Here is a 15,731-nt window from a genome sequence, read left to right on the forward strand (position 1 = left end):
TTACCTTATCTGCAGATGATGAGGGCTTATTTCAGTATATTTTTGAGGGGCAGACGGTATATTTGGCCAGCTGTTGCGCCTTCAGCATCGAATCGTTACCACGCGCGGGCTCCTCTATTTACGATTTTAACGACTTTGGCAACGCGCTTTGCCCCCAAACCCCCGATCCAGCCCTTCCCCCTGACCAACGAGCGACAGCTGCCTGTCGTGGACTGCAATGCTGGCCAATTTGCAGGTGCGCAGTGGACACTTGTTGCGTCACAGGCTCCAACGGACCAGCCACTGGACACGCAGCTTGGCGAGCACCGCGCCCAAAGGTGCCAGCAGCGAAGCCAAGGCGCCAGAGGACGATCGTCTGACCATCGGTGATGTAAGCGTGCGCCTGACCAAGCCGAAGCATCCGCATCTGGTGCCCCAGCAATACGGTAAGCATCGGAACGGAGATCAGATCCCATTTGTGATCAAAGGTCAATTGGTATTTAATCTGTCTGTTCCATTTGGCAGTGAAATACGCACCGGATGGCACCCTTCAGCTGACGCAGTCTGCCCTGCACCATCTGCGCTGGATGCTGCAGAAGGATGCTCTCAAGCAGGACATGTTCTTGCTGGGCCAGCCGGGTCCACTGCGTCGCCAGCTGGCCATGCAGTTCCTGGAGCTCACCCAGCGCGAGGTGGAGTATGTCTCACTGAGTCGCGACACCACCGAGAGCGACCTCAAGCAGCGACGCGAGATCCACAACAAGGCGGCCATCTACCACGACCAGGGAGCCGTGCGGGCCGCCATCCACGGACGCGTCCTCATCCTTGATGGCGTGGAGCATGCCGAGCGCAATGTGCTGCCCATCCTGAACAATCTGCTGGAGAATCGGGAGATGCATTTGGAGGACGGCAAATTCCTCATGTCGCCCGAACGCTACGACAAGCTGCTGGAGGTGCGTACCCCCGGAACACTCGACTCGATGTAAACTCTGATTACTGATTTTCACTCTGCAGAAGCATTCGCGTGAGCAGCTGGATGAGTGGGGCCTGTTGCGCGTCTCCGAGCAGTTCCGCGTGGTGGCCTTGGGCCTACCCACGCACAAGTACAAGGGCACCCCGCTAGATCCCCCGCTGCGCTCTCGTTTCCAGTCCCGCAACGTGACCAGCTACACCTACGGCGAGCTCTACGAAGAGCTGCAGCAGTTGGCACCGGCTGTGCCCGGCGATCAGCTGAAACAGCTCCTCACGTTCGCCCTCACCCTGCAGAAGGCAGACGACAGTCTCCAGCTGCCCGACTTTCCACTGCACAATCTTCAGCTGGGCGTTCAGATGCTGGTGCGAAGCAATTTACTCATTTAGTCAGCAGTTACCTTACCCCTAACCTTTCCGCTTTCCGCTTTCGCAGGAGGCCAATCCCGCCCTCAGCCTGCACGATGTCATTACTCGCATTTATCCATATCAGTCCATGCTGAAGTCCGACCAGCAGAAGCGCGTCGAGGAGCTGCTGACTAGCCTGCATGTGCAGCGACTGCCTGGACATACCATCCATAAGATTAAAAGCAGCGCACAGGCTGACCATCGCATCACTCTCCAGCTGGATGACCTGAAACTGAGCCTGCCCGCAGGTGACACAATGCCGGCCACGCCGAGCAACTTTGTGGATCTGCCGCACCAGCGACAGGCCTTGGCCGCACTGCTGCAGGCCTATGCCGTCGGCGATGTGTGTCTGCTGGGCGAGAAGGGCGTGGGCAAGCTCACCCTGACCAAGCAGCTGCTTCGGCTACTCCATCAAACCGCCGAGCCAATGATGCTGTACGAGGACATGACCTCCCGCGATCTGGTGCAGCAGCGCATCACCAGTCCCGAGGGAGACACCGTGTGGCGCGACTCGCCGCTGGTGCGAGCAGCCAAGGCCGGATCTGTGGTGGTGCTCAATGGCGTGCATCGCCTGCACAAGAGCACGGCGACAGTGCTGCAGCGGTAGGCATAATCAAATGGCACAGTCCCCGTTGCCACTCAACGCAATTCTTGTCTCCCGCAGCCTCATTCACGACCGGGAGCTGCTGCTGTGCGACGGCACCACCTTGCTGCGCCCGGACCGTTATCAGTCCCTGCTCCAGCAAGGGTACTCCAGCGATGAGCTGACAGAACGAGGTTTGCTGCCGATGCACGAAGCCTTCCGCATTGTGGCATTGGCGGAGCCCCCACGTCCGGGCAGTGGGCAGCCGAATTGGCTCACACCCGAGCTGCTGAGTCTGTTCCTCTACCAGGAGCTGCGTCCACTCCACCAGAGCGAGGAGCACGAGCTGCTGGCCCAGCTATGCGGCGGCCAGTTGCCCCCCCAAATGGACCAGCTGCTGAAGCTGGCCCAGCTGCTGCGCTCCTCGCAGGATCCGCTGACACAGGGCCTCGCCGGCACACTGTCCACGCGGCAGCTGCTCAAGTTGGCCCGTCGCCTGGCAGCCTACCCCAACAGCGAGCTGAGCGACGTGCACGAGATGCTGCAGAACACATTCCTGGCCAAGTTCATGCCGGCTCTGTCGCGCACCGCCCTGGAGCAGGTCATGCAGCAGGTGGGCATCCAACCCAGTGCAGAGAAGAGAAGGAACAGCAGCACCACCGGACAGATTGCCGTTGAGGGGAACACCTTGAGGATTGGAGAGACGCGCATGGAGTTGGGAAATCCCAGCCAGGCGCAAAGATCGAAGGTGCCCAGCACGCTGTTCTACGAGATGCCGCAGCACGTGGAGCTGCTGGAGCGACTGCTGCAGGACTATCTAATCGGTGACCACTTGCTGCTCGTGGGCAACCAGGGCGTGGGCAAGAACAAGCTGATCGACCGCTTGCTGGAGCTGATGCAGCGGCCGCGCGAGTACATTCAGCTGCATCGGGACACCACTGTGCACAGCCTGACGCTGCAGTCGACGCTGCAGGATGGCCAGGTGGCCTACGAGGACAGCGCCCTGGTCAAGGCTGTGCGCTCCGGCCATGTGCTGGTGGTGGACGAGGCAGACAAGGCGCCTGTGAATGTCACCTGCATTCTGCGCACTCTGGTGGAGAGCGGGGAGATGGTGTTGGCCGACGGCCGACGGATTGTGCCGCATGGCGCTGCTGGATCGCTGCCCAACTGCATCGAAACTCACCCAGAGTTCCGGCTCATCGTGCTGGCCAATCGTCCCGGCTTTCCCTTCTTGGGCAACGACTTTTTCGCCGCACTCGGCGACGTCTTCAGCTGCCATGCCATCAGCAATCCCCAGCCGGAGTCCGAGATCTATCTGCTGCAGCAGTACGGCCCCAGTGTGCCCACCAAGACGCTGCGTACGCTGGTGAACGCCTTCGGAGAGCTGCGCAGCCTGGCGGACGAGGGAATGCTCAACTATCCGTACTCCACCCGGGAGGTCGTCAGCATTGTGAAGCATTTAGAGCGCTATCCCGAGGAGAGCATAGCGGATGTGGTCGGCAATGTGCTTGACTTCGATCGCTATCAGCCGGAGGCGCTGCAGCAAGTCATTCAGGTGCTGGCCAAGCACGGCATCGAGGCATACGCCCTGGACGAGGTGCAAATGCTGCGCCAGCGGAAGACACTACAAGCATCGGTGGAGCGGCACAGCGGCTTGGGGGTATCCGGCCCGAAGTTCGGCAAGATCGATCCCAAGAATGAGCCGCATGTGGGCGGCAACACCTGGGCTGGCGGCAGTGGGGGACGCGACACTGCCGGACTGGGCGGCAAGGGTGGACCATTCCGGCTCGACAAGGGACACAAGGTGCATCAGCTGAGCGACGAGGAGAAGGCCGACGTTCCCGAGGAGATTAAGAAGGCGGCACGCGAAATGAACCGCAAAGCCTTCGAGGAGAAGCTCAAGGAGATCAAGATGTCCGCCCACGATCACAAGCTGTACGCCCAGTTCAGCGAGCCCAATCGGAAGCAGGTGCAGCAGCTGAAGGCCGTGCTGGAGGCCATGCAGACCAAAAGCAAGGAGCGACAGTGGCAGAAGTATCAGACGCATGGCGAACTGGACGATACACGACTGGTGGAGGGCATCACCGGCGAGAAGAACATTTACAGGCGGCGAGCCGAGGCAAATCCCTGGGCGGACCACGTCCAAGAGAAGCCAAATCGTCTCAAGCTTGTCGTGGATGTTTCCGGCTCCATGTACAGGTAGGTGGCGACCTCAGTTTTGCCTTACATTTCTCAATTATTTTTCTTTGATGCAGATTCAACGGATACGATGGACGGCTGGACCGACAGCTGGAAGCGGTGGTCATGGTAATGGAAGCCTTTGAGGGTTTCGAGAAGAAGATCGTGTACGACATCGTCGGCCACAGCGGCGAGGGCTGGGAAATACCCTTTGTAAACGTGGGCAGCGCCCCCAAGAACGACAAGGAGCGCTTCGAGACGATCCGCATGATGCACGCCCACTCGCAGTTCTGCTGGTCCGGCGACAGTACTGTGAAGGCAGCGCGCGAGGCCTGCACCAGCCTGGGCGCCGAGGATGACTATGACAATGCCATTGTTGTGGTCCTCAGTGATGCGAATCTATCGCGCTACGGCATTGCGCCCAAGGATCTGGCGTTGGCCCTCAAGAGGGGCGAGCCCAAGGTCAAGGGCTATTCCATATTCATTGGCAGCCTGGCCGAGGAGGCCGACAAGTGAGTCGAGCGCTCTCTCCTACTCATTTCTCAGATACTAATTTACTTCTCTCTCTCTACAGAATTAATTCGGAAATGCCGGCGGGACAGAGCTTCGTCTGCATGGACCTCACCAAGCTACCTCACATTCTCCAGCAGATATTCACATCCTCGCTGCTGTAGAGTCACTTTGGGACCATCATAAAAAGTAAATTAGGAGGCGAATTTAGTTACATTTAAATGTGGATAATGTTTTGTGGATGATTAGCTGAATTATTGTTCTATTCGTTTGTACATAAATCGATTGTTGTACTGTAAATAAATAACAAATAATTAAATTAAAATAAATCATAATAGAATTGATTAAAGATAATGCATAATAATATATGCAGGGAGGGAATAAATACACCTCAAATGGTTTCGCATTATTATTTGTATTATTTATTAATTGCCTTTTGCTGTTTATGTTTGCTATTTGATTACTTGTCATATCATTTACAAATTACATATATGTAAGTATTGAATACATAAAAAAAAAATCAATTTAGAGCTCGTGGATTTACTTCGCTACTTCTGCTACGTCCTGGGCCGCTCTCTCTTTCGCTCTCGTTTTCTACACCTTTTCCTACTAGCATGGTGGGCGGATGGTGGAGAGGACAGGGGCAGGGACAGGGGTATACAAAAATGAAACAATTCACGATTTTTGCATTAATAAAAAGTTGGTATAAAAATCTAAAACAATTTCATTCTCCGCATCTGTTGTTACATTTTACATTACATTAATTGTATTTGTTTTTTTCTTCTTGGTTTTCGTTTTTCGTTTGCCGTGTGTTTTTTTTTTTGGATGTACATATTTTTGTATGCATTTCTGTATGAATATTAAATATTGTTGCAAATTCATGAATTAATGTGTTAGCAAAAACGCTTAAGAATATGCTAAGTATATATTTCTATATATACTATTGATCCTCTATATAGTCTAGGCAAAGTTGATTCCTTGCAAATTCTCATGATCTGGGGGGGAGAGGATTTGTTCGGGGTTGTGTTTGGGGATCTTTTTCCTTAAACATCTATCTATATATATGTATATGTATATGTATATGTGTATATGTATCTTTCGCCAATTGGTGCAGCAAACAAAAAGGAATATAAACATAAGTATAAGCAAATACATAAGTCGCAGATTCCACTTGGATCTCAGGTGTGTGTGCTTTATTACAATTTTAGGGCTTTTGTTTGCCTGGATGAAAGCTGAACGCAACCATAAATGGATTTAACATGGAACAGACTGATGGATCGATCCACAAAGACAAGACACAGACACGACACTGGACATATGCATGGATAATTTACGTACACACCGATCGGTATAAAAGCTAACGTTATCTTAAAAACATAACAACAAAGTCTAACTCTATGTATATACACATAAGCATGCACACACACACGTGGTGGATAGATAGAAGACTGGAAGCTGGAACCAAAGAATCTTGTGTTTGCACTCCACTCCACGCACAACATATTTCATATACATACATAGTACATACTGGTACGTAGACCACACCCACACCCACACCCATACCCACACCCACACACACACACACACACTAAGCTTACATACATATATGTACACGAAAATCAAAACTTATCTGAATTGGACGACATTAAAGTTACACACAGACCATTGCGGCACCGGTTTCGGGTTTTCTTAAGAGGTACAACAAATTATAATAGTCAAAATGTACTCTACCGCACTGCCTGTTACCATATACAGTGCGTTTCAGGGCTGTGGGAAGCGCTCTCGCTCTCGCTCTCGCTCTCTCTCGTTCTATAAAGCTTTCGATTGCAGTTTGTTAACGTTTAAAATCGAATGTCTAATATTAAATATAAAATAAAATTAAACATTTGAAAGCTAGAGCAAACAATTCTTTGAATCAACGAATAGAGAATTGAATTTGGCAATTGACGAACGAAGAATATGCTGTCGTTTGAATTATTTCAAGGTGATGGCTTGGTGAAATAAATCCATTACTTTCTGGAACATTTTGGGATACACAGACATACCAATTCCAAACAAATATCGGAGCTATTATAGCACACGATTTACACACACTTACATATATGTATTGCTGCTATAAGCACATTATATGGCATACATATACGTACATGCAGATGGTTTACATACATTTAATCTACTTAAGACACTGCCTTAAATATACATATGTGCATAAGTAATGTTGTTTCTTTTATTGGCCACTGGTTTGCCTAAGAGTGTGTGCTCCAAACGAAGGTAGATTTCCTAATCTCACAGCTATGGAAACGCCCTGTATAGGCCACCTGCACGTGTACAAAGTATTTCAATTGTTTTTTGCATTTCTTATCAAATTTCATGTTCGTTTTTTGTTGTTTTTGGTTCTTTTTCGTTACTTTTCTTGCTGCTGAATTCGTATCATAATATTGACCATATAAATGCTTACGGGTGATGAGAATGATAAATATTAAAAGAGAGTGGATCTTGTAAAAATGAATAATCATAAAAACAAAGCATAGAAATGCATAATAATAATAGTTAAAAGCTATAGCTACAACAGCAGTACGCAAGCGGTCCATGCACACACATATCTGGCATACGTATATGTACACACATATGTATATAACTTAGATATATACAATTTAAAATAGATTAAAAAAAAACAAACAAATATAAGAAGAGACTGGGCTCGGGTGGATCAACTCAAAAGAAGGTTGAAAATTTTCGTTTGTTCGGCATTTGAGGGTTCTGGTGGTTCTGGTTATGAAGTTGCTGCTGCTGCTGCTGCGTCTGCGGATGCTGAGGCTGATGCGAATTGTGGTGGTAGCTGCCAAAGCCGTTGCTCAGCTGCTTTACGGGCAGCACCGGCACCGAGGCATAGGCCGCTGGCTCCAACAATTGCTGGTGCTGAATCTGCTGCTGCTGCTGCTGCTGTGACGGCTGTGGCTGCTGATGTTGGCATAAGAACTGCTGGTTGAGAGCAGCAATTGGTTGAGCTGTGCCTGTGACTGCAGCTGGGGCAGGATGGTGGCTGCTTTTGGAGGCGGGTGGCATTAGGAGAACGGGCACAACCACGGGTTATACGGAGATCTCGTAGTTCATGTCGTAGATGCTGGCCCGATCGGGCGTTGCCGAATTGGAGGCATTCTGCATGAGATGCGCATTGCTCTGTGGCTGAGATGCGCTCACGGGTGGCGCCACGCCGCTGGGCAGGCCGCCGTTGTTGTGCTGCTGGTGCTCGAGCGACTGCATCTCCATGGAGTCGGTCATCTCCAGGGCGCGCACAAAGCTCATGGGCCGTGTCGGTGTCTGCTTGCGCTTAATTTGTGGCGAGGGCTGTGTCTGCAGGGTGCCCGCCGCACTGCTCACACTGACACCGACCAGCGGATTGGGCGGGAAGACGGGTACACCTCCGCGGAGCGCTGGCTGATACCCACCGCCACCGGCCGCACCACCTATCGAAGGTCCGCTGGCCGACACGCTGGCAATGCTGCCGCTGCTCCCTCCGGCGGCCCCTCCGTAGCGCAGAACGTAGCCCGTTTGTGCTGTGGAGGCCTGCGGCATTGTCGTGGGACTCGTGGGGTTCGAGCGATGATATGAGGCAGCTGCTGCCGCCGCAGCCACTGCCGCCTGTTGGTGTTGCTGTTGTTGTTGTTGTTGCTGCTGTTGCTGCTGCTGCTGCTGTTGCTGCTGCTGAACTGCGTAGTCCTGCAGACGCGAGTGCGTCATGATGAGCGGATGCGTGCCTCCTCCAGCCGTAATGTACTGAGCGTGCGGCACCACCCCGGACGAGTTTCCGCTGCTCGGCAGCGTGCCAGCACTACTGCCAATGCCACTCACAGCGGCCTGTTGTTGCTGTTGCTGCTGCTGTTGGGCCCCGCCGGCGCTGTTGGTGCTGAAACCTGGCGAGGTGTCCTTCCACATGTAGACACCGCGCTGTGGGCTCCCAGCCAGCTCGCGTATGTTATCCACCGTATTGTTGGAGCGGGCGTAGGACAGCTCGTTGCCACCGCCCTGTCCCTGCCGCACCAGCTCCCCTTCAGAGAGGAAGCGGCGCTGGGGACTGCCACCGTAGGCAGCCTGAGCCAATGCTGCGTGCTGCGGATGTGCCGCATGAGCTGCAGCTTGCTGTTGTTGTTGTTGCTGCTGCTGCTGCTGCTGCAACGCTGCAAGTACATACAGATAAAGATATAGAGAGAGCGAGAGATAGAGAGAGAAGGTGCCCACCTTGCTGCTGCTGCTGTTGATGCTGCATGAGGACTCGTTGCTGCTGGAGCAAGAGCTGTTGCTGCTGCTGCTGAATGGTCGGCGCCTGTGGATGCTGCGGCGGCAGTCCGCTGGTGTACTCATAGTATGCTGCCGCTGCAGCCGCCGCCGCTGCTGCCTGCTGTTGTTGTTGTTGTTGTTGTTGTTGCTGCTGCTGTTGGGCCACTGCTGCCGCCGCTACAGCCGCTGCCTGGGCATTCAGGCCAATGAAGTCGGGACGTCTCGGTTGCGTGGGCGTGCCCGGATTGGATCTGCGGAGTGATGAATAGTGACAAAGGCACACATTAAACATTGGAGCGAAGTGTGGACAGAACGCAGAACGTAGCGCTAGAGCAACTGTTAGGCGACAAATGCATTTAGTTATGCATTTATGTGCACATATTTATATGTGGGTATGCGAAGTTGAAGGGCGTGTAAGTGTGATGGACGATTATATTCGCTTCGATTCTGTTTTAGTTACTCCAACAATACAGTTTTTAGAGTACAGCTGGAACCTCCAGCAGTTAGTAACAGTTAGACACAGAGAATTACAGCGATTGCAGCAATGGCACACACAGACACACAAAATGCTTACAGAATCACAGATGTAGCTCTGATCCGCAATGTTTAATCACCGATTGGTTAGCCCATTGCCTTCGCTTCGGACTCTTAACTCATGTGAGGAGTTGCAGTAGTTATTGATGATGGAAATTAAGCAAAAGTTATTCAAAACAGATTACACATGGTGGATGATAAATCAGAGACTGGCACTATCTGTGCTCCATTCGAAAGATAAATCCACACACAGTTTGAGGACAATCCTCATGGGATAATGGTAAAATGGCATGGTTATCGATAGGTTAATCGCACGTTAATCGATGAACACGGGTAAATACAAGTATGCATCGAATGGTAAGCTTTATGCGTTTCAGTACTGGTTGTTTTTTCTCTTAATATTACAATTACACATGAGAAATGCCCAGCACCAGCTCGCTGGTCGATGTTGATTGGGTTGATTGGGTTAAGTGAATGAACAGCGATTTCCACTTCTTTGCAATGAACCACAGCCCACAGAGGAAAGAGAACGTAGATTGTGGGCATACTTGGAAAATGTGTCTCTTCTCTCCTTTTAGTCTTTCTTCCAGGCGAAACGTTCAGCAATTGTACCCTGGAAGCCGCTATGGGCCACGGCCTGAACAAAGTCCACCACAGTGCGCGGCACATCGGAGCGCACCACCTTCACCGCGATGTGCAGCAGATTGACAAGGCCGTAGAGCACAATGCCGAAGAAGATGATGGGCGCCAGGATGAGCTTGGTGTGGATGGAGTGGCGAGTGTTGTCCTCGAAGTCGAAAAACTCGCACAGGTTGTCGGGGCCCAGCAGGCGCCGGCGTATCATCAGCACCTGTTCCTTGAGCCAGCTGAAGTACCAGCACAGGAACAGCAGAATGTTCGATGCCAGGTAGCCCAGTACGAAGCCGATCAATGTGATGTAGTCCATCTTGGACGCGGAACGATCCTCTTGGACGAGCACTTCAAGCTCTCTTCCGCTGTAAGGCAGCATGTAAGGGCCAGGCGCCTGCTTAGCTGCCTTGCCCTGATCCATCCTGTCCACGTGATCGCTTTCGTTGTCGTTGTCAGACTCCTTGTAAGACTCCTCGTCCTCCTCAGATGTGGTTGGCAGCGTCGCACCTCTGCTCCCGAATCCGCCCCTGGTGTGGGGCGATTTGTTCCATGCATTCCGCATCCATCTGGCACGCTGTCCGCCGGTGGCCGACTGCAACTGATTCAAAGCGTCGCTAAGAACCGAGGACCGAACGCCTGCCTCGAGCGTGTGGTCGCCACCAGCTGCTTCAAAGCCAAGGTCGTCGATTCTTGCGACACCGCCACCGCCACCGCCCTGCAGGCGACTTAAATTCGCGTGGAAGCATCGCCCAGCCAGGCTCCTGTCAAACGGACGCAGGGCACGGAGTCGCGACTGGTGCGCGTTCGCTCGTTGTTCGTTGTTCATCGCGATGGTTGGTTGGTTGTTGGTTGTTGGTTGTGTTTATTATGGATAGTTTATAGAGTGAATGGGACCGAATCGGGGTCGAGAAATTGTGTGTGAACAGCAGCCAAATATCAACTAAAAATTGGAATTTAGTTTTTGCGCAAAGTTTACGATTTTGAGATCTGTTCTGTGTTGAAAACTGTATGGAATGAATGGCCAAACTGAAATCAATTCGAGCGACATTTGGGACCAAACGAAGGCCTACTTCTTCCTACAAATTCCAGTGTGCTAACTGGAAAGGAAACAAAGTGACAGGTGACAGCTTACAGGAGGGTAAACAAGGCGAAAAGAAAAGAGAGATAGAGAGAGAGAACATGGACACAACGTTGTAAATATGTAAATGTGTTTTAAAACTGTTCCATGGCATTCAGATATTCAAATGTTCAAATCTATAAAAGTTATTTTGTAATTACAGAATGGTATCCCATAGAGGACTTTGTGGGCCGCAAATCAGCAATGGGTTCGGAGGTTTGCCTGGAGCGACTGCAGATAATTCCTGATCCTCGTGGATATCATATTTATGTACATATTTATGTATGCATGGGGGATGTTGTTGAGGGTGGTGTGTATGACTGAGGGCAAAAGGCGGACGCAAACAAAACGGAATAAAGAAACTCTGACAGTACTGAAGAATCAACGAAAATGAACGAAACGAAACGAAACGAAACAAAATAGAAAGAAGAAAGAAAATCAAACTCACCTCACGCGCGGCACAAGGAGTGTGTGAAGGTTACAGGGTGCAGCACGTGGCACGTAGAACGGGGGCACAAGGAGTGTAGTAGTAGTAGTAGTGGTAGAGAAGGTTTATACAGGGTGCAGCACGTGGCTGGCTCGTGTTGATGGTTGCAGAAGTGCATACATAGTTGGGTAATTGATAGAACAAGTTTAAGAGCGATAAAAAGAGAAAGAAAGGCGACGACGACGATAACAACGGCTTTGACTCGTGGTTTACTCTGTGGGTGTGTGTGTGTGTGTGTGTGTGTGTGTATATATATCATTTGATCCTTGTGGGGGTGTGTTTTACTTATCTTTTTTATTGACTTAACTGTACTTTATTTAGATATTAGATTTATTGCTTTTGTTTCTTTGATTGGTTTTGTTGTTGTTGTTGCTGTTGCTGTTTGTCAGTTGGTTGGTTTTATCGCGGTATTTCGGTTCTCATTAGGTTCTTAGGCTTAGGAATTAGTACTGTTCTCAGAATTTGAGTATTGACTTCGGTACACAAACAAACAAAAAATAAGAAAACGAAAAAGAAAAAGTTGGAAAAATAATTAGTTCATAAGGTAAGGTGGTGCACACAGAAAAATCATGGTTCATGGTACATATAAAAAGGGGGGTGGTGAAAGGAAGCAAATGGGAATGAGAATAAGAATGGGCACACACAAGGGACGAAAAGGGCGGCAGGGTGGCAGGGTGGCATATGTGCAAAAGCAGCGGCCATTGAACCCGCCGATGGGCATCTCTGTCGCAGGCCTTTCTCGGAACGGAGTGTGTAGCCTTCTCTGTTCTATCTATGTGCATATTTAACTAGTGGACGCTTGGAACAAAAGTGAGTGCGGGAGGGAAGGGAGCAGGAAAGCTTAGCTTAAAGCTTGGAGTACCGGTCATCGATGCATAGAAAGCGGTAAACGAGCGATAGCTGAGCTAAGCTAACGGAAATGCATACGAAGCAAAGGGACACAGAGAGAGCGACAGAGGCCATGTGCGCCGTGAGAGGAGAGGAAAGACAACGAACGAGAGGAATGCAAAGCGATGCAGGAGCAAAGGTAACGGTAAACACGGTTATTCGATTGAATTTCAGCTGCAACTACTCGAGACACGCAGACAAGCACACACACGCACACACATATCGGATTTAAGCGAGTAAAAAGGTACAACAACAACAAGAGCAGCAATAGGGAAGGGGAGCACTGGGTGAGCGAGGAGTAGCTAGCATGAGGAGCGAGAGATGGGGAGGGGGAGGGGGAGGGGGAGTGGTGGGAATGGAGAGACTCACCTTCGCACTGGACTTGCCATCACCAGGGGCGTTGCCACGCCCAGCGGCTTAATTCGTTGCTGCATGGTGGGTGTGGCGGTGGTCGTCCCGCTGCGTTGATTTTGTGCTGCTGCCGCCGCCACTGCAGCCGCAGCCGCTGCTGCCGCTATAGCCTGTTGCTGCTGGACACTGACGCCGACGCCGACGCCATAGCCAACGTTGACGCCGCCGGGATGGTCCGGCGAAAGAGCATCGCTCGTATAGCCGCGCTGTGGATCTAGTCCCCTGAGAATGCAACAACAAGACAGATCAGTCGTGACCACAAAGACAGACAGAGAGAGAGAGAGAGGGAGAGTTGGGCTAATTTCTCACCTGGGTCGCGCATGCGGACTGTGGCGCGGATGGTAGAGACGCATGTGCCGGGGCGAGTCGCCTCCACCGCCTCCGGCAGTGCTCTGGGAGTTGGGCATGCCCGTGGCTATGCTGCCGTTGAGGCCGCCACCGCCGCCGCCGACGCCGACGCCGTCGCTCACCTGCGGCAGGTAAAAGTTGCTTGAGTTATGGCGCTGCAGCGGCGGCGTCGGCTCGCAGTCTTGGCTCTGTGAGGCGGGTGGCGGCTCCAGATCCGTGTCGGAGCACTCTCGTCCGGGCGATAGCTGTGGATTATCAAAGTAATTATCGTAAAGACGGAGATTAGTTATCGATTGACAGATCGAAACGGCAGCAGAGATCGACACAGACTTAGCCCTACATTTAGTTGCGTTCGTTTCCAAACAAAACAAAAACAATAATTGTAATAAGAATAGAAAGTAGGAGAAATAGAAGTAGACGTAGACATAGATATAGACGGAAATGAAGGAAAATGAAGGAGGTGAAAACGTATACGAAAACGAGGTGAAACATAAAAATTGTACACAAAATGTGGTCATGAGAGGGGATCGGGGGCTGTGGCTGTGTTGGTGTGTGTGTGTGTGTGTGTGTGTGTGTGAGTGGAACTCCCCACCGGAAGGGAGCAGAAGGGACTGAGAGGGTCGTCCCCCAAAGGCCCAACATAAACTGAACGCAAGGCCTCGCTGGAGTATCAATTATCATTTAGTTTTTAGCAAGGGAGCAGGGTAGAGAAAAGAAGGAAAACTTGAATGGGTTTGGGAAAACTGCGAAACGAAAATGGTCAAAGTGGTAAATTCAGAATAAGGACGAAACCGACGATTACCCTTGCAGGCAGAGATATTCCCAATGGACAACGTATCAGTGATCAGTGATCAGTGATCATTGAGCAGGTATCGTGTTTTTGTGTTCTTGAGAATGTAGATGATGGATTCCTTCGTAGATATCAAGAAAAGATAGTGTACGATCCTTTTCTAATGTTATTTTTGCCTTATCCATAGCCACTAATCATGTGAACAGAACCATCGAAGGAACACTGATCACTGATTACGGATTAAGACAGACGAGGCAGCAGACAAGCTCAAGGAGAGAGCATCGGAATATTTTTGTGGTTTTCCTGCTACTGATTTTTACATTTTCACATTTGCTAGTGTACTGTTGAGAGAGACACAGAGAGACATAGAGAGAGAGAGAGGGAGAGGGAGAGCTGTAGCTAGAATTTGAGAGAGAGAGAGAGAGAGAGAGCGCGAGCGCGAGATAAAGATAGGGTGTGCGAAGGAGGAGGGGTAAGGAAGAGTACCAAATTTTGAGAGAACAAAAATATAATTGTATTTGTAATGGAAATCATAAGAGGACAACAAGTTGAAATCAATAATTCTCGTTGGAAAGTCAAGGTCAAGGTCAATCAATCAATCATGAATCAAAAATAAATACGGAATACAATTTTGATTTGTTTTTTGTTTTTGGTTTTTAGATAGTTTTTACCTTTCTCGGTGCTCGCAGTAAGTGTAGAGTATTTTGTTCATTTGAGTTTTATTTTGTAGTCTTTCTTTTCTTTTGAGTTGTTTTTCGAGTTTCGACCAATTCTTTTCGATATAAGTATGTATGCTATATGGTTCTATATATATGTATGTACTATGTATATGTATGTACGTCTGTAGTACTGTTTTAACACGACACACGACGACAGTTCTGAAGCATGAACATACATACAAAACGTAGCTGGCCCAATCGGGCCAAAGCCTTCTAGTAGAACACGAAACGGAAAGGGAAACGGAAACAGCAACAGAAACGGGTTAAAATGCCCAAACGGAAGCGGGTCAACTAAATATGTATGTGGTAATGGGTGTCAATCACAAAGCAACGCAAATAATACGGGATTACGGGAATACGGCAAATCAACAGGTTCATCCGCCTGCATGCAAAAGTGACAGGAAAAGGGCGTGGGGGAAAGTGTTGAAGGATGTGGCGGTAGAAACAATAAATGGAATAAAAACAAGTGAAAACTAAAAACAACAACGGCTAGCCGAAGTTCTACCTCTACCAGTCGAAACTTATCGTAGTCCGACGAGAGCACGCTCCCAGCAGAAACTTTGATCCGCAGTCCGGACTATGGACATGGTACATGGCGTCTCATTTTACTTCAGTAAACGTTGAAATTTAATGCAATTTTAAGTAAAAGGGTTTTCATCACTGAAGGTTAATATCCGCATATTTAGATTGCACAATTTGACTCTAATTTGACTAGCCAACTATTATTCACTTAATATTTACTCCCGGAATGGGTATCCATGCCGAAACTTTTCGTTTCCATCCTTTGGCATTTGGCTCAGGAATCGTGGAATCAGACAACAGCAAACGGAAATGATTTCGACCAGTCACAGAAGTTGTACTACATTGAGGTGCATCCAAAATATTTATAGTCCGTAAATGGT

The 15,731-nt window shown here is 50.0% G+C and overlaps 2 protein-coding genes across 4 annotated transcripts in view; one reads left to right on the top strand and one right to left on the bottom strand.

Moving 5' to 3' along the window:
* Positions 1 to 83: 83 nt before the first annotated feature.
* On the top strand, positions 84 to 4,948 carry LOC117588335 (von Willebrand factor A domain-containing protein 8). The gene is made up of 7 exons (XM_034279545.1): positions 84 to 425; positions 505 to 932; positions 994 to 1,314; positions 1,385 to 1,959; positions 2,021 to 4,138; positions 4,195 to 4,629; positions 4,692 to 4,948. Exons 1-7 carry the CDS (start codon positions 218 to 220, stop codon positions 4,789 to 4,791), a joined length of 4,185 nt encoding a protein of 1,394 aa, XP_034135436.1. The 5' UTR covers positions 84 to 217; the 3' UTR covers positions 4,792 to 4,948.
* Positions 4,949 to 6,200: 1,252 nt separating this feature from the next.
* The window catches only part of LOC117588337 (transcriptional regulator ovo), a 30,098-nt gene continuing 20,567 nt past the window's right edge, over positions 6,201 to 15,731 (bottom strand). For 2 of the 3 annotated variants that reach the window (XR_004574130.1, XR_004574129.1), the window contains exons 8-11: positions 13,282 to 13,565; positions 12,931 to 13,194; positions 11,635 to 12,146; positions 9,051 to 9,156 (exon numbers count right to left, since the gene is read on the bottom strand). Coding sequence is in view for 1 of the 3 variants with exons in the window: in XM_034279546.1 (XP_034135437.1) it covers positions 7,718 to 8,805; positions 8,867 to 9,156; positions 12,931 to 13,194; positions 13,282 to 13,565 (1,926 nt within the window). In the remaining 2 variants the exon portion in view is untranslated. Of the gene's footprint in view, positions 8,806 to 8,866; positions 9,157 to 11,634; positions 12,147 to 12,930; positions 13,195 to 13,281; positions 13,566 to 15,731 lie in introns of those variants that run through there. The other variant, XM_034279546.1, reaches the window with a different exon arrangement.

Source organism: Drosophila guanche, unplaced genomic scaffold (assembly GCF_900245975.1).
Source record: "Drosophila guanche unplaced genomic scaffold, DGUA_6, whole genome shotgun sequence".
Classification (NCBI taxonomy): domain Eukaryota; kingdom Metazoa; phylum Arthropoda; class Insecta; order Diptera; family Drosophilidae; genus Drosophila; species Drosophila guanche.